General features: G+C 47.4%; 1 protein-coding gene across 2 annotated transcripts in view; it reads right to left on the bottom strand.

The window, feature by feature from the left end:
• The window catches only part of MAP6 (microtubule associated protein 6), a 35,597-nt gene that overhangs the window by 7,916 nt on the left and 3,126 nt on the right, over positions 1–24,555 (bottom strand). Inside the window, exons 2-3 of one of the 2 annotated variants that reach the window (XR_004755513.1) lie at positions 5,936–6,149; positions 392–4,722 (exon numbers count right to left, since the gene is read on the bottom strand). Coding sequence is in view for 1 of the 2 variants with exons in the window: in XM_035343955.1 (XP_035199846.1) it covers positions 4,526–4,722; positions 5,936–6,149 (411 nt within the window). In the remaining variant the exon portion in view is untranslated. The remainder of the gene's footprint in view (positions 1–391; positions 4,723–5,935; positions 6,150–24,555) is intronic. The other variant, XM_035343955.1, reaches the window with a different exon arrangement.

The raw sequence follows: 24,555 nt of genomic DNA, 5'->3' as shown, positions 1-24,555 counted from the left end.
CACCGATGCACGAGTCAGTGCTTTGAACTTCCACAGTGCCAAGTGCCTACTCAAAGCTGGCCAGGCTTGCTGTGCATTCAAAGTGCTCATCCCAAGCATCTGCCACCTTCTTTCAGCACGGATTGATAGCCCTTGGACCACTCGCGGGTCCTTCAGGTGGTTCGGGGCACAAGCAAAAGCTGTAGGTAGGTGGGAAAGGGTGTGTAATTAAATCACTTGGGGCCACAGCATCTCCCCTCCCTCCAGCTCCCGGAGGAGCCCGGTGTCTGCTCCCTGCTCTGGTGCATGGTGCATGCGAGCGAGGTGCAGCAGCAGCCGGCGTGCCGGGCACTCACCGCACGGACGCTCTGCTCGACACACGGTATGCGTATATAAAATAAAAGCCAGCTACCTGCTCCGTCCACATGACTTCACTGTCCATCTTCACCTTTGCAAACGCTTAGCTCTCGCGTCAGGCTAGTCTGAGGGCAGCAGGCACCTAAAGGGAGTCAGACTGCAACAGCTCAGTTGTGTCCCTACGGCAGGCATGGAGGGCGGGCATCCAAACCTGATTACGGTTGGGAGGGTATTTCACTTAGCTGTGCTTCTTATCGAGAAAACAAGATCAAGGAGGTGGTATTCGTCTTTAGCATTTATTTATCATTGAAAAAAAAATAAAAAGAAAAAAAAGAAAAAACCCTTTGAGCAAGCAAAGATCACAAGCACGTCACAATCAATTGGCTATACATTAATTTGTGTGTGTGTCTGTGTGTGTGTGTCTGTGTCTGTGTCATTCTCATACGAACAGCAAGAATGAAAAAGCACCACGAGGAGGTGTGCTTAACACATTACAAGAGACAATTTGTGATATGCAACCAAACCCAGGCCACAAAATATTAATTAGACACTTCCTATCTGCCTCCAAGAGGCAAGAGTTTGTGGAATTCATGGGAGCCGTGTTTTTACACCAGGCGCGTTGCAAATGAAGAAGCAGGTGGATCGGTGTGCAAAGCAGTCAGAAAACAGGAGCTCGGTAAGCAATTAGCACCATTTTGCAGAAAGGAGAAACAGTACAATACAGTGAAAATGAGAAAGCAAGCAACTGACAGCATAGGAACTTTCACAGGGCAGAAAGCAAAACATTACTTTTTTTTTTTTCTTTTTTTTTTTTTTCTTTTTACAAGGAAAGCAAAAACATTACAAGTTAGCGGTGAAACAGAGTCAGCATTGTGGTAGCTGGAAACACAGAACAGCAGAGCACTCTTTCCCGGTGGGATCGACAAGCTCAGAGTCCAAAGTGAACTTGAAACGGCAGAGATTTTGTCTCCTTTCTGAGAAACCTGAGTGGGCCGGATGGGCAGAAAGTCTGTGGGAGGTTGAGCAATGCAGGATTTCACCCTGAGTCCTGACTCTACTGCGGTTCCCGGCACTAAATGCAATGCTAAACCACGTGCTTGGAAGTATGTTGAGGACCTAGTGCAATGGAGCAAAGGAAGGATTCACATCCCTACTCGGTGGCTCTCTAAGATGGGGGCCCTGATGGTTTCCCAGGCTCTTTCTGCAAAAGTTGAAACTTTCCAAGGATCCTTTATCCCACCCAAAGAGAGGTGTCCAAATCTGGCAGATAAATGGCCCTTGGAAGGTGACTGCACTAAAGGTAGGTGCTTTGACCACTGGCAAGCCCTTCATGTCTAGCTTTGCAGTCAGAAACCTCCAAAACCTTTGTGTTTTAAGGAAATATAAGGCCACATTCTGACCACTCACTGTTCATATTTAATTCTAACACCTTGGCGGATGCTCTTCATGGAGAAGAAGCATCCCTGCGGACCGGGATGTTGAGTAGCTGATCCAGGCTGTGGATACGCTTGGATTAGTTGGTTGGAGCATGGCTCTTACTGACATCCCTTGGGCAAAATTTGGTTCCCACTGAATTCAAGGGCTAAATTAGCACTGAATTCAAGGCGAAATGGTGGCAACTGTGTTGTCACTTGGAATGTGAAACTTAGGGCAAAGAATAACCGGGAGCATGGCTTTGCGTGGTCTTTCTATGTGTGCAGTGAGCTCAGCGTGCTGTCTACGTGCCTTCCTGACATTTCTGCCTGCTGCCACACGTCATCTTCACGGCTGTTGCTATATCCTGAGATAAGAAGGGACGTTATTGAAGAGTGTGAAGATGGATGAAGCACCTAAATGCCAAGAAACCACACAGAGTCTCTGAAGCTGGGGCTCCTCTGGCCAGCTGCCCCCTGTGCAATGGGGTGGGAAGAGCTGGGAGCTGCGTTTCCCTCCGCGAGTTCAGCGCAAACCTTTCGCCGAGCTGCTCTGGAGACAGAGCTGAGCTTTGCACTCGAGCAGTGCTGCAGGGGCTTCTGAGCACTCAGAAAAAGCAATGGTCACTATGGACAGGTCAGCGTCTCCATGGAGCATGCACATCAAAAATGCATTACATTCGCAAAGATTTCCACAGTTTTACTTCCTGGAGGATTTCCCTGGCTTCCTCCTAAACATCGGAGGTTTAAATATATATATTTCTATATATGAATATATATTTTCCACATACACAACCTGACTAGCTCATAGCACACAGTTCTAACACAGCTAAGCTTGGAAATACACCACTGAATTCAGAACACTACACTTACTTATACTCAAAGCTTTAGGCTGTTAGCGCAAGGCAAACAGGACACATCACACAATACACTGAACTTGGCATTTATTCATCACTAAGGCCAGCAAATGTCACTATCCGTATACCACAGAGCTTCCCTCCTCTTTGGAAACTGCCTCTCAGCCTTGTAGCCCATCCCTCACGCCTGTTTCCAAGAGATTCCATCCTAATGGGGTGAGGTTCCAAAAACGGGACTCTGCACCCTCCCGGCCCATCCCTTTTCCTGTTAGGTAGTTTCACTTCTCTCAAATCTCCCAGCAGCGAGACTTTCCTCACTCAAACATCTTTACAGCAACACAGTTCTGGAACTCTTCTCTTACACCACCTTCCTGCCCTCCTTCCCATGTCTCGCTTCGTTCTTCCCAATTGTCTGCTCTCTTGAAGTTTCGAGCTGGACTGTGTGTTAGGATAGAAATACAGAGCTGCAAAAACAAAGAAGGACCCTGCATCTTCACTTGCACCTATTCTGCACAACTGCGACAGCAGAGTTTAACAGCTCCATTTGGTCAGATCAGGGTTAATTCTGATGTATTTAGGAGCCAACCCAGGAGTTAGGCACGTAAATTTGGGTTGGGACCATACCTCTCCCAGCTCCCACTGACCCAATGACCCAAATTTTGGGGTATTTAGTGCCAGTCTGGCCCTCCAGCTTGGGGAAATCTGCCCAGTCCCATCAACGTGAAGGTGCTGGGCTAGTCCATACTTGCTGACAAATGGTCCCCCTCTGCTTGCAGCTTCCAAACGGGTCTTGCTGGGCACAGTAAGATTAAAAACCTGAGATCTTGCCTGAAGGGAGTCTGGGGATCTCAGCAACTGGTTTATGGCCCTCTTAGGATGCTTACAAGCCAACATGAGATCCAACAACTAGTAGAGTCAAAACAACGTAGGCCGACAGCTCTAGCTAACTTGGGTGACTCATTTCTTTCTATTCCTTGGAAGGCCACACCTGCAAACTAAACCTTTTTTTCTGGAATCTAGCACTGTCTACTGGCACCCCAGAAGTGAAGAAAACAGACCAAGATTCAAAAGAAACCAGGAACAATTAAAAAGATGCATATCCTAGGGGAAACAACGGGGAAGAACGACCTGCTGATAACCTAGTCTGGCCTGCCACGCGCGTGGGAAGTCTTCGCTGCTCTTTGCACCTTCCCTCATCCTTAATTTGAACCAAGGCCTTCAAGTGGTATTGAGGAGTGAAGCTGCCCCGGATCAACTACCGCTACCCCCAGCTACCCTGGGGGAGGATTGGGCCCTTTATTTGCAAAGGGATCTTCCTTGTTGCTTTCTGGAGCAAAACTCCCACCGGTTTCACCAGGAGAAATGCCTCTCAGCCACACCACCAATTTTAGCAGATTTATGGCAAATGCACGACACCACAACAGAACCTCTGACCCTCTCCAAGGGCTTTTGCCTGCTGACACCAGTGGGAGATGACCAAACAACGACCTACCTACCCCCAAAAGGGCCTCGTGGGATGTGAGCACAGCCCCTCGACGGGCACTTCCACGCTGTCAAAGCACTGAAGGACCAAGCCCAAAGAAAGGGACAGGCTGCTGGATGTCCTCACAGTTGATCCATAACCTTCCATCTCCTACGACCCTGCTTGTGCACTCCCACATCCCTCCTGCGCTCGCCCTCACTCTGTGCAGAGCCGTGTTGTGCAGGCAAAGCAGAACAACCTGACCTCAGAAACAAGGATTCGCTAATCCTCCTCGGAAATAAAACAGAAAAGCTTCTAATACAATCAGAACAAAAAGCAGATTAGAAGCCTCTAATTAATTTTGTGGCCTTTATTTAATCAAAGGAAAGAATTAAAAAAAAAGGAAAGAAAGAAGGAAAAGAAAAAAGAGAAAGAAAGGAAAGTGCAGTGACATTTACTCTTTTGCCTCAGCCAGTTTATTGTTCATCTCTTTACTTTTCTCCTTGTCCTCTGGCTTTGCTGTGTTGGAGGTCTCGGCGCTCTTTTTCTTGGCAGCCCGGCCCGATGCAATCTGCTTGTCTTTGGCCTTTTTCAGGGGTTTATGGCTTGTTGTGGTCTTTTTTGGTTTGGAAGGCTTTACGCTAGGCTTCTCCACCTGCACGGAGGGTGACATGCAGAACAACACAGAGACACAGAGAGAGAGGGAGAGAGAGAGACACAAGGACAGGTGGAAAACAAAGTTTAGGTGAGAAACATCACGAACGTCACTTAACTACTCAGCTATGCCTGGCCACGAAGGAGCTGGGCGCATGCTGAGCTGCAAATGGCCAGCTCCTTTCATGGTCTTGATGCCCCCAAGTCACAGTGTCCCCAAAGCCAGCAGAGCCGTGCCCATTGCATCCAAATTGGGGCACGGTAGGGCAAAGAGCGGGGTGAATATTATCAGCCATTTTATCAATTTCTCCATCTGCCGCTGACTTCAGGAGGGGCTTTGCAAGCCTCCGAGGGATTGTCTCTCTGGAGTCAAAGGCAAGAAAAGATGCTCAGAACAAAGAGCGGTATAAGTCCCTGCCTTTCTTGCAGGGCATGATTCCACCATCTGTTTTTCCCTAATAAATGGCTACAGTGGAGGAAAATTACTTGGAGGTAGCTGGGGTGCAGGGCACTGAGTGGCACCTGAGCAAACTCTACACCAGTGTCTTGCATCCACCCTTTTCTACATCCCCAAAAGCAAGGAGTACAGCTTCAAAATTAAGGAGGAAGAGAAGCCTTCAGCTCCTCCATGCTATCCCTCAGAGACCTCAGAAATCTAAGCAGTTACAAGCTCTGAAAAGGTTTAAAACTGCATAGAGTGACACCATTTATATTCAAATCCTCAGTTGCTGCTAGAACACAAAGGCTGGACGAGACCTCAGCCCAAGCCCTTCTTGACACATCCTCCATCTACCCAAAGCCAACAGTGCTTGCTGTCAAAACCTGAGGAGCTCTCTGAATTAATTGCAGATCTAGATCTGGATCTTACCAGGTTGTTCCTGGGGTAAAGTGTAATGTGGTGTGTCTATAGCTTTAGAGGGAAAGAGAGAAAGGCATCCAGATTAATGACCTGGGACATGACAAAGCAAAACTACTTCATTTGGGCCCTAGTCTCACTTCTTTATAGTTTGATACAGGGAAATTTTGACTCCAAAGTGCATCATCATCCACTAGACCCCAGCTGCGAGGTGGAACCCTTGATGCACCCGCTGGTCCGAAATGAAGATGCCACACCAGGGGAATGAGCACAGGCAGGTTCAGCCCAGCCTTACTGTGTTGGCCACGTCCCACCAGGAGCAGTGATGGTCCTGGGTCCCTTCCGCTGTGTTTCTCACCTTTGGAGGTTCTTTGTAAGGTTCGCTGTAGAGAGTGCGTATCCTTCTGCGCTCCAGGAATTTGTTATCGGCTGGAGCAGGCTTACTGGTTTCCCCCTTGAACTGAGCGCTGTAACTGGTTTCGTGGGTCATTTTCTCCTCCGGCGGCTTGTACTGGGCCTTGGCTTTTATAGCTTTCACAGGCTTGACGTCTATCCATGGTCTGAATTCATTTCTGAAGATGAAGAAAGAAAAGGGTTCAGGAATTAAAACAAGGAGAATAGTAGTGATGTGGAAACAACCTCCCCACTTCTCTAACTGGGAGGGCTTCTGCCTTCATCCAGTCATGTTTACAAAAAAGAAATGGATCTCACAGCTCATTTTCAACCTTGTCCTATATTCATTGATACATTAGGAAAACTTCAAATTAAATCTGATCTGTTGAAGTCAGCCAGTCGCAGGCACTGGACGACCCATAGCTACTTCTGTGGGTGAAACCATTGATGCTTTTCTGGCATCACCTCTGCCCTGAAGCTACCAGCAAGCAGTTCCCGATTCCTGTGGTTAGGGTGGAAATAAATATCGAGAAAACAACCTCAGAATTCATGTTCTCCTTCTTGTTGGTAACACAGTCATGGACACACACTTCTCACCAAGCTTCCCCCTAGGCAAGGTACAAGTGTAGGGAGACAAAACTTCCTACAGCCACCGTTCATCCTGAAGTACTGAATTGCATCACATCTACACCATTTCATCTATATTTCACCAAATTCTGCTCAACAGCTTTTATTAATTCTATACAAGAGCTGTATAAAATAAAGCTGTCTTGGGTGTAAACTCAAGCAGATGAGGAAATGCACTGTTTATCAGGTATCATGAGCTATGTTTTCTTCTGTATTAGATAAAGATGAATTCCAAAGTTACCAAAAAAAAAAAAATGTCCTTCATTTCTTCTAGACAGAGCTGCAACTTTTTGAGAAAACAACAATATGCTGCAAAGATTTTTAGCATCTGCTGTATACAATCTGGTGCCCATCCTTCTCTTGCATTTTTAGTACTTCCCAACACAGCACCAACATGTTCTTTAGTTGTCCCAACACAGGACCAACATGTTTCTGATTTTGAAGCAACCCATTTCGTTTTCTTTCTAAAAACTGCCATTCACCCGAGAATGGATATGAAGAAACCCTGGTGTGTTGCTAACTTAGACAGATTGTGCTCAGATGTAGTCCTGGGCAGTGTTCAGATCCTAAAGGCTCCAAGACAAGCTCCAGGAGTTACCATAGAAGTGGTGACAGGAGCCCTCTGCAAAGGGGTGATTTTTCCTTGGGGAATAAAGCTCTTGTTTTAATTTCATGACCTCTGGAGCAAGGGGAGGTTGCAGACCCTGTCCCTCCTGCCCTGGCCCACTAACCCACCCACGGGCTGTCTCACCGAGCCCCACATGAGGGTACCACGTCTCTGCCACTCAGTCCCTTCCCGTAACAGCTCCGAGCATCTCAATCAGCTTCAACCAGATCCGACAAATGGTGCTAAAGCTACTCAGCTTCTACTTTTATGAAAACAGGCAGTTGGACTGAGGCCAGAGGCTGGGGTAAGCCTTCATACACACACGCTCCTCCTTTTCAGATGCTTATGTTGAGGTCTCAGCGCAGCTGCAGGGTGACCACGTCCTGGTACTCAATGCAACACGGTCTGCGGAGCCTGGAGAGCCCTTCCCTGTCCCAAAGGTTGGTTCCTGCCTGGGGTGACCTGAATAGCTCTTTGGGCTGTTGACTGGTGGGACCACAGATATCCAGCATGAAGACACTCACATAAAGGTGAGACACATAAATATTATAAAATCACATAAATCTTATTCTGTGAGCCAAATCCCATCTCCCACTCTCCATCCTCTCTTAGTGTCAATTCCAGCTATAACCAATTTTCCTTCCCCTCCTATTTCTTCATGTCCTTCCCTCTCTTTTATCATTAAGCCTTTCTGGGGCTTGGCTGGCACTTCCCAAAGTGCACAGATTCTGTGTGTCTGAAGGATGCTGCTCTTCACAAAACTGCGGTGCACTGAAGGAAACACACAAATAATTGGCTGCTGTTCACATCACCCATTCCTCCACAGACACCCCTCTGCAGCCCATCTTTAGAATACCTTTCCCATAGGAAGGCTTGATAAAAGGAATAGGAAACGTCTTTACAGAACTGGATTAAAGATGTGAAAACCTCACTGATAATTTCCATCCCAAGCTCCTCCAAAGATAGGAAGCTTCTTCCTAGGATCCACTATTGCCCCATAAGTACATTTCCAACTGCTTTCTAGGGCTACAACATTTTACAATAATTTACAATAATTTTCTTTGTCCACGTTTATCTGTCCCTCAGATCCCGTCCTAGCATCTTCTGAACCCGCTTGCTATTTTCAATCACATTTGTGGCAGATGCGCAAGTCTCAGAAGTGAAAATTACAGCACATTTCCTCAAAATCAGCGAGTGGGCACAGGAGGAACATCCGAACGGTGTTTTTCAGCTGAGGGAATGCCAGGTAAAATTAATTTTATTCTTTCTAAGGCCACAGCCAGGTGACCAGCCAGCCCCCATGTACCAGCAGCCCACCAGCAAACCTAAGCACAAGCTGTCATTTATGGCAGCAAAGAAAGAGGGACAAAGGATGGAGGCTGGACTGTAATGATGGAACACAAGCCAGGGCTTGAGTTCATGTGCCTGTGGAGTCCCACCAGAGCCATCCTGGACCAGCTGTGACCACGCTTAAGATTTTCAGGGCTTGAATTGAGGAAGATTTTAAGACTTGCTCTCCGGGCATGACATGCAGAGGGGCTGAGCTGAAATAGAGACTACAAGTCTCCTGATTTTCTGCCCAGCTCTGGTCCCAGCCTTAAAAAGTATAATTAGGATCAATTGGGAGCTCAGGGTTGACCTCAAATGGAAATCGAAGTGACACTCAACAACAACAACAAAAGACTTTGTGAGACATTAGATGACCTTTTGCAAGCCCAGTTCATCAGGAAAAACTCCCAGGGAAGATGACGGGAGTTTAACCCCATAAGACGTGACCAGAACACGCATGGGATGAGAAGTCTTACAAATTAATAGGCAACAAACCATGGGGTTGATGTGAGCTCTAAGCCACGCAGGAACTCATTGCCTGCATCTCCTGCAGCCGGAGCAGAGCCAAAGGGAGGATGGAAGGGGAGATGGGGCCAGGTTTAACCACGTCAAAGCCTTTAAAGGACTTCAAGGGAAGGTTATGTTTGTTCAGAATCAGCACAGGATGTTAAATGGGTTCTGCTGAGAGCCGTTTTACCGGCACCAACCCAGCCTGATTCCCTCATACTGATATGCACGCGTGAAATAATGAAGGGCACAGAAAAGGGAGGCTGGGAACTTCACAGTGGAGTCCTGTACAGAGGGAACATTTCTAGCTTCATCTGGAAAACTGTGGTTTAACACCCCCCCAGAAAAAACAAAAACAAAACAAAACAAAACAAAGTCCTTTATGGTATGATTGGCCTCAAATGTTCCATTCATTCTAAAATCAAAAGTCAACTTTCTTCTTCAGTTTCTGTAATTGTTTTATTTCCCATTTTTGCTTATTTTGCTCAGGACAACGTGAAATGACTCTGACTACCATTATGAAGCAAAATGGCAAAGTGCTTCAGAAGGAATATTTCAGAAAATCACATTCATCCTTAAAATTCTACTAAATGGAAATAAATATATGTGCATTTTGGCCAAACTAAGTAGTGCATTTGTCTGGAATTTTCCAATAATTTTGCCTTTCTGGAAATGCAGTTTTTGAGAATGTGTTATTCACTCCCAAATATTTTCCAGCTCCTTTTTTTCTCTTAACATAGGAAAAAAGATGTTCAGTGGAATGAAAGAATGGGAAACCTAAAATCAATGGCAATGCCTGGTCAGACTCTGCAACTCGCTGCCAGTCACTGAAGTGCATCATATAATGAGATTTAATTAAGCTGTGTCTGTTTAGATGGACAATGAGACTATTTAGTCTTATCAAACAAAATTTCAGCAATGCTTTTTTGAGATAATAGCTAACACCATTCTTCAGCAGTTCTTTACAGCCCACGGGCCAATGCAGGAGGTATTCCACACCGCAGGAACATCCTGCCTCCCTCCAGTTGTTTGGTCCTGGCTGTGATCAGCCAGAAAATATTGGACTAGCTGGGCTGTGAGCAAATTTTGGTGCAGCCTTCCCTACTCTCCTCACAAAGGATTTACCGTATGAAGAGTACATGCATGTTTTGACCCTAAAACTGTTCACTTTTTTAATGTGAACAGAATAATTCTGTTTGGACTCAATATAACCAGGCTGAGTATCCTCCTATGAACACAATTAACTTTACTGATAAGCCTTTTCAGTGGTTGGTGTCTTGCAAGAGACAAAACATGACTCCTAAGACATTTTCAGGAATAAAGGACCACTGCCCCGTGCTGAGGTCCTGTGGTGCAATAGCAAACAGCACAACACGTTCATGCCTCCTGGAGAAATAAATCCGAAGACCTGCATGTGGATGACTTCTTGCTGCTCCTGATTTTCTGACACAGCGTGTCCCCTGCACCCCAAGACACTGACCTTGGCCGTTTCACCCCCACTCCCATCCCACCCACCTTTGGTGATGAGGCCAATTCCAGCCAATTCCTATCACAATGATTTTGCTAACGCACAAAATTTGCCACCTGTACAGGGTCTGGCTGGGATGTTAACTTTCCCTGCAGCAGCCCACACAGTGCTGCGCTCTGCACTTGTAGCTAGAACAGCAGTGGGATCACACCGGTGTTGTGTCTGCTGCTGAGCAGTGCTGGCACAGCATCAGGACTCTCTCTGACCCTCCTAGGGGGTGGGCAAAAAGTGAGAAAGAAACATCCCCAGGGCAGCTGACCTAAACCAACCCAAGGGATATTCCATACCATGTGGGGTCACACCCAGCAATAAAAGGGGGAAAAAGGAAGAAGAGGGGAGGGGTGGGCTCTCGTTGCGAGAACGTCTGTCCTCCTCCCGAACACCGGCTGCGTGCGTTGAGGCCCTGCTTCAAGGACGTGGTCAAGCATCGCTCATTTGTGGGAAGTAATTTCTTTCCTCTGCACTTCCATACAGCCTTTACTTGTTTTGTTTAGTTATTCCCTTTCCCCCTCCCTCTTCCCCTTTCCCCTTTTTCCCTTTAGTTGAATTGTTTAATTAATAATAATATTTCCTTAATAATATATATACGTTTATTTTTTTTTTTCCTCTTTAATTAAATCATCCTTATCTCAACCCGTGAGTTGTTCTTTCCTTTACTTCTTCCCCTCCTCATCTGAGGAGGGGGAGTGAGAGAGCGGTTGTGGTATTCAGCTGCCTAGCACGGTAAAACCACCACACCACCGCAAGCACAGGAAGCACCTGCTCCTTGCCTGCTGCATCAAGGGCTCTGTCAACAACTCTTCCGTGGATGCTTAAAGACAGCTTTATCCTCTAATGCCCATGCTATTATTTTGTACACAATAATTTACTGTAAGGCTATGCTGAGACTGTGAATGGTGTAACGAAACTCCTGGTGCCCAAGATTATTTTTTTCCCAAACAATAATAATCAACCTCTCACACATGCGTGCATGCACACGCATATGTATGAACACAGAGCAAACCGGTCTGGACAAACCAGTATCTAATGAGCTGCGCACAAAGACTAACACAATGCAATATATTAACATAAGAATTTGAAGCTTTGACAATGCACAATGGAGCAAATGTGAGCAGGCTGGGGGGTGACCAGTGTCTGTGGACATCCCTGTTTAGAGCTGGTGTAGAAGAGGAGGAAAGTGCTGAGCCTTCAACAGGGCAATTTCAGCACAGACTGAAGCAGGCTACAAGCAAGATATGATTAATGTACCGAAAGGGATGAAGTCAAGTCTTTTGGCAGAACAGAAGCACGCTGCAATCCATTTACTAAAGCTGCTTGAATCAGCAGCCTACAAATCATGGGCATTGCATTGCCCAAGGGCCACGCAGCTCGGCCTTCCAAGGATGCAGGATTATTGCTCATGTTCAAAACCTCACAGATATATGGCTGAAGGCGACAGCGAACATTGCAGGGGGGCAAGGAGCTCAGAGAACAACAGAGCTATTGAAGACCAGCCCCAGTGCTAACAGCCCAGAGGCTGCTCGTGCCTCGGGATAGAGAGATACGAGAGGAACAGTCAGCACCTGGGACGTGGAGCAGTGTGGAGAGGTCTGGCTATGCTAGGAACGGGTGAGCACCTGCTTTTGCTCCAGTCGTAGGCATGCAGCATTCCCCCAAGTCCCTGTTGTAAGGCAGCCATGGAGAACCCAGAGTCCGAGTCAGCTAGAGGACATCCATCAGCATCTGCTCTACCTGCTGGTGGGTAAATGCTCAACAAAATGGAGAGTGGGGGCTCCAGGGAAGGTAATGATGGGCCATCCCACTGCTGAAATGCCAAAAAACAGGGAAAGGTCTACCTAGAGGTCTGGAGGGAGGCTAAGCCCAGCAGCAGTGAGACGTGAACCCTCCTGGTGCGAATCACATCCCCAGGGGTATTTGCCAATTTGTGCCTCTCTCAATTTCTCTTGATGTTATACAAGCTCATGTGTCCTGCTGAGGATGGATAAAAAGGGAAGAAAATATGAAAACGATACCAGGTTTCTAATAAGCTGGTTTGTAACCAAACTCAGCACAGCTCCAACATTCACTTTGCTACAAGTGACTTTGAAAATGGTCTAAAATATGGACTGAATAGTCTAAAATATGACTGTGTTGTCTTTGTTCATGCAGTGTCTCATCCCACCTGCCCTCCACATGGGCAGCTGACTGATTTGCCACAAGGTCAAACAAACCAACCGGCTCATGGCAGGGATGCTTTGACACAAGACTGTAGCAAGGTGGGGTTTGGGAAAAGTGATGCCATGGGGAGATGTGGAGAGGCTGCAGAAACTGGAGCAGTGCCTCCCTCGCAAGACAACGTGCACAAGGTCCCAGCTACCACCAAGGCATGGAAACACGGATCAATGAGGCTCCTTGAGCAGAGGCGTTTTCAGCACCTTGTTTCAAGTGGATGAATTAAAAATGTGCTGGTTCAGCTCAGCAAAACACTCCAGTATACGCACAATGGCTGTTAGCTGCTCCTTACATGTAAATACTGGGCGTAAATGGCTTCCTGAACCAGCGCCTGGCAGACCACATTGCAAAAGCTATACGTGAATGGATAACATGATTTTTAAGAGGGGAAGCTGTCTCAGCAAGACGTGCTAAGGTTGAGGAAAACCAAGCTTTTTAGGTCAAGCGAAGCAATTGTATTTCATAGACTCGTAGCACAACCAGCCCAACCCAGCAGCAGGGATATAAAGGCATCACCGAGGGGCCAGGCACTTATAGGAACAAGGAGCTGCTGCCCAAGGAGGCAAAGGGCAGCTCACCCATCAGCACTGCCAACACCAGCTCTGGTCCCAAGTGCTCCACGCATGCCGCTGTAGCAGCCCCGTCCTCCGAAGGAGTTTTCACAAAGACCTTTTCCCCTTGCGGTCCCCCAACCGATGGGGAAAACCCCGCCTTGTCCTGGCTTTCCTGGAAGCCCTGGTGTGAAGCCACTTGAGCTCCTTGCCAGCTCCCGTTCCTGAGATCCTGGCCCTTCTCCAGCCTGGGGATGCGTTAGTGATGCTGCAGTTCAGCTGCATTGGAACTGCAGGGCTTGCCCTTGAGGCAAAAGCTGGAGACGGGTGGTGCCGGGGATGACAGGTAAGGTTTTGTCTGAATTTCTTCAAATTTATCATCCGAACCACGGATGCGGAAGGATGGGTTTCTCCAAAGGAAGGTCAGGAAATGGCTGTTTGACATGAAATAGAAGCACCGGCTTTCTGCTGCGGCGACGTTATTTGTCTGGCTGTGTTTCTCCTCCCTTTAGGGAATCATCACTTCCCTTCCTTCTGCGTTGCTAATGCAGCTCAAAATTAGCGTTGCTTTTTGATTTCGTTTCTAGCCTGCGTGACAGGGTAATTGCTCACCCTGACATGGGAGCAGAAATAAATCCAGTGGCGAAGGGGGTAAAGGGGGAACAGGGGGAAGCTTTAATAGCAGCCACGGCACTGCTGAGCTGGGGCATTGCCCTGCGCTCCTCGCTGCAGCAGCCACTACACGGCTGTGTCTGCACACCCTTCACATGCCGTTTGGGCACCAGGTGCTCTGGGACTTAATGAAAAAACATGAAAGATTATGGAAATAGTCAGTCTGAGCTGCAGTTGTTATAAGTGCTGGTGTAGGCTTTCATATGAGACATAGTCATCTGGTTTCAAAATGTTTAAGAGGCAACAAGGCAATATCAGCCATGGGGTGGCCATGCGAGGAAAAGAAGGGTCCCCTTGAACATTCCTAGGGAAGCAGAAGAGCCATGAACCGAGCTCCATAGCAAATTTCATGCCAAGAACAAGCAGCATTCAAGTTTTTCCTTGCATTGGGCTAGAGCAGTAGCATGCTGCCAAAAGTCCAAGGCAAAGAAAATCTTGAATATTATGTGTTTCTTTCTTACTGCCCAGGGCAGCAAAGTCTAACCCCAGCACCTCCTGGCAGCATCCCCTCTACCTCTGATGCTCCAGCAGAGCAGATGGAGATCCCGAAGGAAGGTCACAGCCCCAATTGCCACTCACATTGATGGGTCTGTCTCCTTGATGCCAAACAGACAGAGGAGCCTGCAGCCCAGCTTAGAGGCCAAGCTGCAGTCCAAATGGCCTCTTATTTTCTGTTAGACCACTGAAATCTGGGTGCAGGAACCACCAGGTACCTCCTAAGTGATCTACTGCCACAGCTCAGATCCTCCAAGCTAAAACATCACCTGTGAGAGCAAAGCACACACGTGAGCTTGGGCTCCAAAATCGACTGATTTTATCCCATTTTAGTCTACAAGGTAAAATACAAGAAATAATAAACACAGCAAATATGTATATAGGCTTCGATGCATAAAACCGTATTCTCAGAACAGGAAAGGGAATTCAAACCCATGACACGCCATACCTCCTCCATCCAGCAGGCATGTTTGTACCCAAAGAGGTACAACGCGTGTGTCAGGCTGAAGGGTTCTGCAGCTCAATAAGCTGCATTTCCACCACGTCCCAGTCACACAACACCAGCAGGCAAAGCCAGGCATGGGGAGGCACGTTGTGCATGACACGTGCTGGGTGACAACTACACAGCTACCACTAATGCCACACACGGAGCAGACGAATGCAAGATTAACCTACATTTGGTACAATCACTTGTTTTTGCTGTGAAAATGTTCGTTCACGTATTTGAGTTTGTGGTATTTCTTTACAAGGTATTTCTTTTTTAGCATCCATAGTGAGCAGAGAGTTGCTGGCTTTGACAGAGAGGGCTGAATTCTGCTTTCTATTTTATGCCTTCCTGTGCAATGCACACGTTGAGTGCTTCTTTAGTTGAAATTAAAACTATTATTTTGGAAGAAGCATAATAGAGATGAGTGCAAAGGGCACGGATGAGAGAAGAGAGCTGAGTCTTGATAGAGGATCTTGACTTTAACATTATCAAGTAGTTAAAAAAAAAAAAAAAAAAAAAAAAGGGTGAGTCAGATTTCCCCCCATCTTGACCCTTAACACAGTCACGCTTTCAGGGGCTGCAAAATGTTGTTGTATATATGCTTCGTGGTCTGGATGGTAAGGTACAGAGCTCCCACTCCAGAGTTTACATGAGGGAATTAAATGAGAGACTTTAAAAGCACTGTGGAAAGGCTGAGCAGGGGCTGAGCAGACAGGCTGACACTCGAGGAGGATGCTGTGGGGTTTTTGGAAAGAGGAGAAGGGGACAAGGCTCAGCTTGCCCATGCAGCTCCTTAGGAAGCGACAAAACCCAGCATCACAAGTCCCTGGGGCTGCACAGACCAGAATTAGGTGCCTATTTCTGAAGATATCATACCATTAAAGCACATCACATTTAACTTTGCAACACTCAGTCCACGCTGCTTAAAGTCAACCCATCTTTCCTTAGAAGCCAACCCTGCTTGCAGGTGGCACAAAAGTAGGTGAATTGTAGAAAATGAGTCTAGAAAATGCTCTCTGCTTCCCCACCAGCCTGGGAAACCATCAGCATCACTTGGGCATCACTAACGATGGAGCGGGGACGGTTCAGGCGCCCAAACAACCGCACGAGTCCCGTGGCACCAAACCCATAAGTGCTGGGACCATCAGAGCCATCTCAGGGGAGTCTGGGAAAGAGACAGCGCAGGGCAGCGGAGCAGATGGCTGCCTTGCAAAACCTCCTAATTAACTAAAACACGGACCGATATAAGTGCACGAAGCAATTACTGGTCACTGCTGGTATCGTGCTGTCCACATGAAAGCTGTCACGAAATAAAGGAGTGTAAGGCGGAATGGGAAAGCTTCATAGGAGAAAACAGGCACTGGAAAAAAGGTTATTTTATAATTAATTGTTTGCTTTCTAAGGCTTTCTCCAGTGCTTGCATCACAAGGAGTGGAAAGCTGTGAAGGCAAAGCGCAGACAAAATGGGTCGTGTCTTCCCTGCTCTCGCATGCAGTGACTGATGAAAAGCTTCAGTGCCAGCACTGCCCGTGGGGCTGTGCATGGCAAAATGCTGGTGGAAACGCACTGCTGCCATCACGGACCCTCAAAATCAGAGTGCCTGCATGCTGGAGGCACAGCACGCAGCAAGGAGCAGCAGGCGAGGTGTGGGATTTACTCCCCGTGGAGGAGAAAGCCAAGCACAACCGTGAATTTCAATCTCCAGATGCGACGTGCACCGGGGAGCTAAAACCAAGAAGAGGTGAAAGAAAATCCCAGGGCTTGTGCGTCTCCGTCATGAAACATGGCTGCGTGTGCCAGAGGAGGGGATTTAGGATTGCTGTGCTCTGAAAACAAAGCCCTGTGAGATGCACGGGCTGGAAAGAAACGCCCCAAAAAACCTGGAATACTTAGATTGTGTTCTCAATTTCAGGAGCATTTTGTATTGACATGGTTTTGGAAGACCATGGGATGTTATCACCCACGGGGCTGGCATCCTGGGGTCTTTTGGTACCTCCCTGGAGCATCTGGTGGAGGTTGCAAATGGGGCTTTGACACCGTGCTGGGCTGATGCTCGTGTGTCCAGAGCTCCCAGAGCAGCTCAGGCTCGTGCCTGCTCCACTAGAAGAGCCTTAAAAATACCTCTATAAATCTGCTTGTCAAAAAGGATGTTGCAAATGTGGAACTGAATAAAAATGCGTGCCCACGACACGCTCTCTGCAATCCCAGCCCTACCTGCCAGAACACACCTAGCTGCTAGCACATGCATGTGGGCACTGTAATTCCCCTCCTAAAGCAAACACAAAAATAAAACCCTCCCAGGCAGTAAATTTGGGGAATAAAATAAATTAAAAGCCTAAGTTTTATAGCTCATCTGCAAAGAACTGGAAAGGGGACTGGTTATTACTAAGCACTCCGGTGTGCACAGCAAATGTTTACAGCCTCTCGGAGCCATTTGTATCCATTGGGTAAATAGCACCCGTTTGGAAACGAGATGATCTGCAAATACTTCTTCTTTTGGAGATGGTCCAAGCTTAATCGAGAAATAAAACATGCTGGGGACAAGCGTATTAAGCAGGTACTTAATTGAGAGATGAGACAAAGGCACTGCTCTTGTCTCGCAGGCAGGGCATGCATGTTTTAAACACACTCCTAGATGGATATTTATTGCATCCGACAGAGCAGAAAGGCTGGGGAAGAGCACTCCTTCCCCTCCCATAAATAATTCACCATTTGTAACAGTTCATAAAATGTTTATATTAACTAATAATTAAATATTGCATATAACTTACATTCCGGCCAGGAGAAAAATCAGCCCGAAGGAGGGTGGGGAGAAATGACTGCCCTGAAGCTGTCACATCAGGCTAAAAAGGGCAGTTCCTGCCTACATTCGATGCCCCTTCTGCTCTGTTGGTTCAAACCCTGTTCTTGACCCCTAACAACATTTTTTTTTTTTTTCAGTGAGCTCCAGGAGCTTAGCATGGACCTGCTCTCGTGTGCAGAAATTGTGTGGTTTTCCATGCAAGTCCTCCCCATGCAGCGGTTTTCAGCCAGAGGCAGTGGTCCCATATTAACCCCTGCCACTGAGCAATGATGGTTTTCACTTCAAATCCCCAGCTATGTATCCCTGCACACTTCGAGCCCACTAATAGGTTACTAGTTATTTGGTTGTGAAAATGCAAGGTCCAACACGGGACAAGACTCCAAGAGCTGTACCCCAGCCTCAGGTAAAGGAGCAGGAGCACGGCAGGGAGGACAGAGGGTGGTGGGGAAGTGGTGGAGGAGCAGCAGAAGCCCTCAAGATGATACGAATCAAATATCATCATGTGTACACCCAGGCACCTTTTATTAAAAATATAATTGCTGGATCCAACCCGTGCCCTGGGGAGCATAAAGAAAAGCAAGCAGCACCAAGGTCACTGCAGACAGAAAATCAATGCAGGGAATGAATGGTAATGACTTTTTTTTTCTTTTTTTTTTTTTTTTTTCCTGGAGTCAAAGAGACGGGCTGTGGAGATGTCCTGCTGGCTTCTCCAGAGATGCGCAACACCTCTCAGACCTTGGGCTTGCTCCAGCAAAACTCTCAGTCCATTTTTAGCATCCAGTATCCAAGCCCTGCTCCACTGGATGGTGATTACAACGGGTCTGAGCACCCCAGCAGATGGCTGTATCTCGTGTATCTGAAGGCAGTGACCTGCTTCTCTGGTGCTCTGCTTTCTACCTAAAATAATTCGGGACTTCCCTGCTTTCTGCAGTCACCATGCTTTCTGCCCCCCTGACTTCTCTGATGGGCGTCCTCAGGATTCTGCCAAGATACCGAGCCAAAACTTGATTAAGACTTTACTCACATGGAGGTATGTTACATCTTACACATCACATTCCTCTACCCACATCCCAGTGCATTATTTGCAAGAAGAGTCTTTTTTGTTATTACTATTATTTTCTAAGTGTGCTATTTTTCAATGCAATAACACGATTGACATCTGATTTGGGACTGATTCCCCGCAGGACTGCTCCTGCACCAGCTCCTCCCCCCTGTACCAGTACCACTGCTGGTTTCTACATTTATGTCATACCCTCTTCTCTCCTATTGATTTCAGGCTCCTTCCCCAGTACAACAAGACCTCTTTGAACTCCAATTCCAGCACGCAAAATGATTTCCCCCAGCACAAGCGATGGCCTCAGCACAAGAGCACATGGACGAATCTGCTGAGTGCAATAAGGAATGGGTTACAAAGGCAGGAGGGAGGCAGCACTGCAAATTTAAGCTCCCTGGGGGTTATTTAAGGTTGGTTGCACCCAAAGGGATGAAGCAGCCCCTTCCCTCCACCATGCCGTGAGCCGACCCAGAAGGTCTGTGCTCCCACAGCAGGAGGAGAGCATCAGGGTTGCAGCACGTTACATATGCCGGCCTTTTTTCTGTTAGCCCACTGGGAACGACAGCAAAGGCCCACACACAGCAACTGTCATCAGCTAAACAATATCAAAGATCTGTCCAAAAGTGAGTTTGTTGTTGCCAGCCAGGGGAAAACAAGAGGTGAAATAAGGACTCGGCGGTTGGTGTCCCTTAGCCTATGTGCTGCACATCTGTGACGTAAATAAATATCTTTTCTTTCCATATGGTCTTACACTCAGAATTATACACTATTTTCCTATTCTTTCACATTTTCTGAGCATGCAGTCGCCCAGGCATGTTTCAAGCCATGCAGCCGCAGCACAGCCGCCCTGCTTTTGCCTCGTGGGGTGCTCATTTGTTCCTGCACGAGCTCTGAGCACACCTGCAGCACCTCTCCACCCTCCCGAGGGAGGTCTCCACGTCTCCAAACGCAGCACAGGGAGGGAGAACATAGCAACCAAGACCAGTGATTCCCCTCGTTTCACCTTCTGCATGGTGCCTGCTGAAACCCAGATCTGGGGCCAGGTCAAAACAACCAGAACTGTTTGCTTGCGTGTTGAGAGCTTAAAATGAAGCGCATCCTCTATGTATTTCAGTGCCTAAATGCTGGAGTAAAGAGGCTGTGAAAGCAGCCTGTGCAGAAGCAGACCACTTCTAGGCATGCTAGCCCTTTCCACGTCATAAAAGCAATATAAACCAGCTCTTTTCTCCTATTTTGCATCACAAAAGCGCTGTGCAGAAGCACCACGTCCTCATTCCCTCAGGGTTTCACAGATCATCCTGTTTGACTTCCCAGCCTTCAAACATCAGCGCGACATGGCCAAAAGCCTGGTTTCCAGATCCTGCATGGGAGCTACGTCCCCAGCAGGCTATGAACAAGACGGTGATGTGTACGGCACCCCTAAAAGGCTGCTAGGTGTGTCCGAAGAGACACTGGAAGACCAGAGGTGCCTGTGGTTTCTGTAGGTTTCCAGCCCTTGCAGCGGTCAAAGAGAGGCAAATCACAGCTGGCCAGAGAGAAATCTCTTTTTCCTCCATTAACAGGGATCAGCAGGTTAGTTAGCAAACCCAGGACAAACATGAAAGGGAACTGTGGCAAACAGGCCTGGGGAGAAGCTCAAAATTCCACAAACCCAGCAAAGCAATGGGAAATAAATAAATAAATAAATCAGACTTTTGCATCTAATTCCCCCCTTAGATGAAATAACTCCACCAATACACAGCTTGCTCTGTTGCACTGGCAGCAAAGCGTTGCTCAAGCTGCAAAAAAGCCTGCAAGGCACCGAGCATCCTTTCATCCTCCCCCCTAAGGCTCTGGGTTGCTGGAGCTGCACAGCCCACCAGGGGACGTGGGCTGGGAAAGGGACCCCTGCTTAGCTGGGAAGTGGCACCTGAAGGTTCTCCTTCAACGCCTCTGCACAGAACCAACCTTGGGTCCCACTGCTTCCCAAATCTGGGAGTGGGACAAGTCGGGATTTGGGGCTCTGCCTGTGTTTCCAGCCCACCTGAGCACGATGCACGGATTTCTTTTAGGCACAGCTCCCTGTCCCAGTGCAGAAACGTGGCCACCTTCATGATAAAAGGCAAAAGAAAAGCCTGGTTCAGCCATCAGGGCTGGTCCCGAAGGACTTCCTCACCCCACCGTGGAATAACCCTAAATTTGAGTTTTCTTCACTGCAACATCCTGGCCTGGCCAACTCCAACCTTCTCAAGGCCAATTTTTAGATGGTTTAACTGGATTTCTGCCTAAACCCAAACTGTTCTGTCCCCCAGAAATGCATGTTTCTTAAGGTGTCTGCTCATCTTTCTTTTGGGAGAAATATGTTTGATCCCTTTATTTGGGAAATGAGCTCTCTGCCCATCCTCCCCTCCACCCGTGCAGCCACAGTACCCCTCTAGCTGGATTAATGAGAAGGAATTAGGAGAAAAAGGACAAAGAGGAAGAAAAAGCCAATCTAATGACTAATTGCATATGAACGTCATTTAATTGACCACTAGCCCTTGCACAAAGCACCCCCACAAGAAGAATATCACTTATAAAGGCAGCAGGGTTGGGATGAGGTTGGAGAAGGAAATACAAGCCATCAATTCAAGGGCACAAGGATTTAATTCCCCGCCAAACCTGCAGGCAGCAGGGATCTGCAAGAGGACACGCTGGTCCTGCAGGGCTCTGGGGAGAGCAAGGGGGCCTGATCCGGGCTTTGGGCTGAGCTAAGACCTGACACCAACCCTGGTGCTCTGGGGAACAGCCCTATTGATTTCCAGGAGAAGAAGCCCTGCTGTTTGCAAGTAATATATAGCTCTTCACCAAAAGGCCACTGTCTTCCTTAAACACCTTTTTTTTTTTTTCTCTTTTTTTTTTTTTTTTTTTACCCTTTTGATCAAGATAAGCAGCAGAGCACCTGCACAGCCCTATTAAAGAGCCAGAAAAGCAAAGCAGCAGCCCAACATCAGCGCGGCGCCAGCGACCTTGGGGAACATCTCAGCCCGAAACCTCCGTCTGCTCCCCAGATGTCACCTGGCGGGGCTGGGAGGAAAAACGTGCGAGTGCTGATGGACACGGGGAGGGATGGAGCTGTGCAGAAGGTGGGCTGCATCCACAGGGCTGGTCCTGCAGGGCTCTTAAGCCAAAGGAGCTGTTAATAAAAAGCAAAATGTGTTTGCTCCCAAACAACTGCAGTGTTGGACACGGGGAGGGGAGAAGAGGTAGAGGTGAAAGCAGCATCTTGCTGAACGCTCCTGTACACGTGGGTGTATATAAATACATCTATGGAGAGAGGACATCTGAAGGATATTCAGGATGCTGAGTTACAAATCAACAGAAATCCAAGCTCCAGCCTCTGAAGGTTTCCTGAACCCATCCGAACTCAGCCCAGCACAGCACAAGGCTCACCTGGAGCGATCAGCACCAGGGAGAGCCACGAATACATTCGGCTAAGGGCAAAGAAAAGCAAGATTGATGTAGGATGGAGTGCAGGAGTACTCAGAAAGCGAAGGTTTTAGGAGACAGGAAAAGCAGAGGTCATGCTCTAAATGAGAGAAGGCAAATTTACAACAGCTCCTTGTGATTTATCTGGCAAACGAAGGACGGGGATAGTCCTGCTGTCTGAACTAGACGATCCCTCTCCTCTTATCTTTATTTATTGTTTACTTTCACAGCAGCAGCTTGAGATTGCCAAGCGAAATTGGGGTCTGCCCCGCAGCATCTGCTCCGGCATGCGGGAGAGGCCGGCGGTCTGATCAGACACAGCCACGGCTGGGAGGGCAGCAGGGATGTCTGACACATCCTCTGCTACGAGAACCGACCTAGCAGACAAAGGAAATGCGAAAATCCATCCAAAGGCTTCGATCCCGGGCCACGTGGGAAATTATTAATTAAGCCCGTGAACGTGAACGTCGGCAGAATGGGAAAATGGGAAAGGGAGCTGCAGCCTGGAAGGAGGTTAGCAGTGTTTAACATTTTTAAGGTTGACTTCGGCACAAAAAAAAAAGTAGGGCAATACTGATGAGACCTCCAAACGACACAACGCTGTAGGCAGCACCAACGTGGAGGAGGATGGGGATATCACGGAGGTAGAAAGGGATTGACCTTGACTGCCGTGTTTGAAATGGGGTGAAAAGGTGTCTGATGGACTAAGAGACACTGGGCAGGGACCCCCAGAGAGAAGGAAAGCACTAAATAACCCAGTACTAACACAAAAACAAACCATAACTTGCCCATCGCCATCCTCAGACTGGAAATGAGATGATGCCTGCGAACCACCAGGCTGGGGGCTTGGCACACCGTTCAAGCAGGAATCATGCAAGGAAAAAACAACAACAACAACAAAAAACAACTAATTTCTGAGAGTGGCACCGTGTGTTACTGAAAAAGGCTGAACATCGTGCCTATGATTTGATTTACGGGTCCAGAGCATCCCATCCAGTCCTATGTGCCTAGAGGTCCCTGCAGAGGTGATGTAGCAGAGCAGAAACAGGGGAAAAACTGCTCAAAAAATGGGAAAACTGTGACAGCCCTCACATACATTATTAAACTTTTTAATGCCCAAAACAAAGTGGTTGCACCCAAGGTGCGTGTTGGTCGCAGTTTTTGGCTCGTACCCTGTCCCACACCCAGCCTGGGAAACACGCACGGGACCACCGCAACAGCAGAAGGGTGCAGGTGATCACGTCCCTGTGTCCAGGAACGTGTCCTGGCAATTAATTTAATTTATTAAATTAAATTTAAATTTTAAATTAATAATTAATTTAAATATAAATTAATTTAATTTATTAGTGTAGACATAGCCCATGGATCTGATCAGAAATCTCAGAAGACAAAGGAGAATTTCCCACCAAACCTGTGTGAACAGCATTGCCGAGCATCTCACCGAGGTGGGCCATGTCCTCTACTGGAGATTTTCAAGAGAAGATAGGATAAAAATCAGCCTGGCATGGTCTAGATAGATCATCTACTTCCTCATCTCCTTTGGACCAGATGGTCTTGGAGGTCCTTCCACCTTTCCACTACCTTAATGGATTCCCCAGCCCCACACAGCCTGCTCCAGCCCTCCCGTGTGGACATCCCTCCCCGAATTAGCTCCCCTTTCTCAGAAGAAGACCCAGCAGGTGCCCAGCACCGAGTCATTCATCCCTACAGCTTCTACAATCTCCCCTTTGCTCCACATCCTTAGTACCTCCAGGGCTTGAGAGGAATGGCAGCACATTAGCAACAGGCAATTCATTAATACCAGAGGCAGTTCCAATTTGTCCGCTGAAGCCTCTCTTGTTTTATTTCCTCTGATAGGAAAAGAAATCGAAGAAAAGAAAAAATAATTGCTTTGGTCAAAAAGGATATCTTTCTGGTGAAGAACTTGAAAACTAGGTTTCTCAATATCACTTCTCTGGGGAAAATTCATTGCCTTATTGCTCGTTTCAAAGGGAGCAATATTTCTCATTTCTGCAAAAGGGGCGATATTTCCCCTTTACCTATTACATTTTTTTTTTTTATTTCATGAAAATAAAAAGTTAAGGAAAAGAGAAGAAAGCAAGACAGATGAAAACAAAACAAAACAAAACAGAAAACACCTAACTTTAATATTTTTCCATCATTTTCCAAACAAAAATGGGAGACCTTCATTCCTTTGTGTATTTTTGCCAAACACACCTCAAATTGTTCCACTCCCCCCAGCAAACCCCACTGCCTGCACACCTGGT

Source organism: Oxyura jamaicensis, chromosome 1 (genome assembly GCF_011077185.1).
Source record: "Oxyura jamaicensis isolate SHBP4307 breed ruddy duck chromosome 1, BPBGC_Ojam_1.0, whole genome shotgun sequence".
NCBI lineage: Eukaryota > Metazoa > Chordata > Aves > Anseriformes > Anatidae > Oxyura > Oxyura jamaicensis.
Note: the sequence above shows the minus strand (reverse complement) of the source record. Positions and strands in the feature narration are given on the sequence as shown.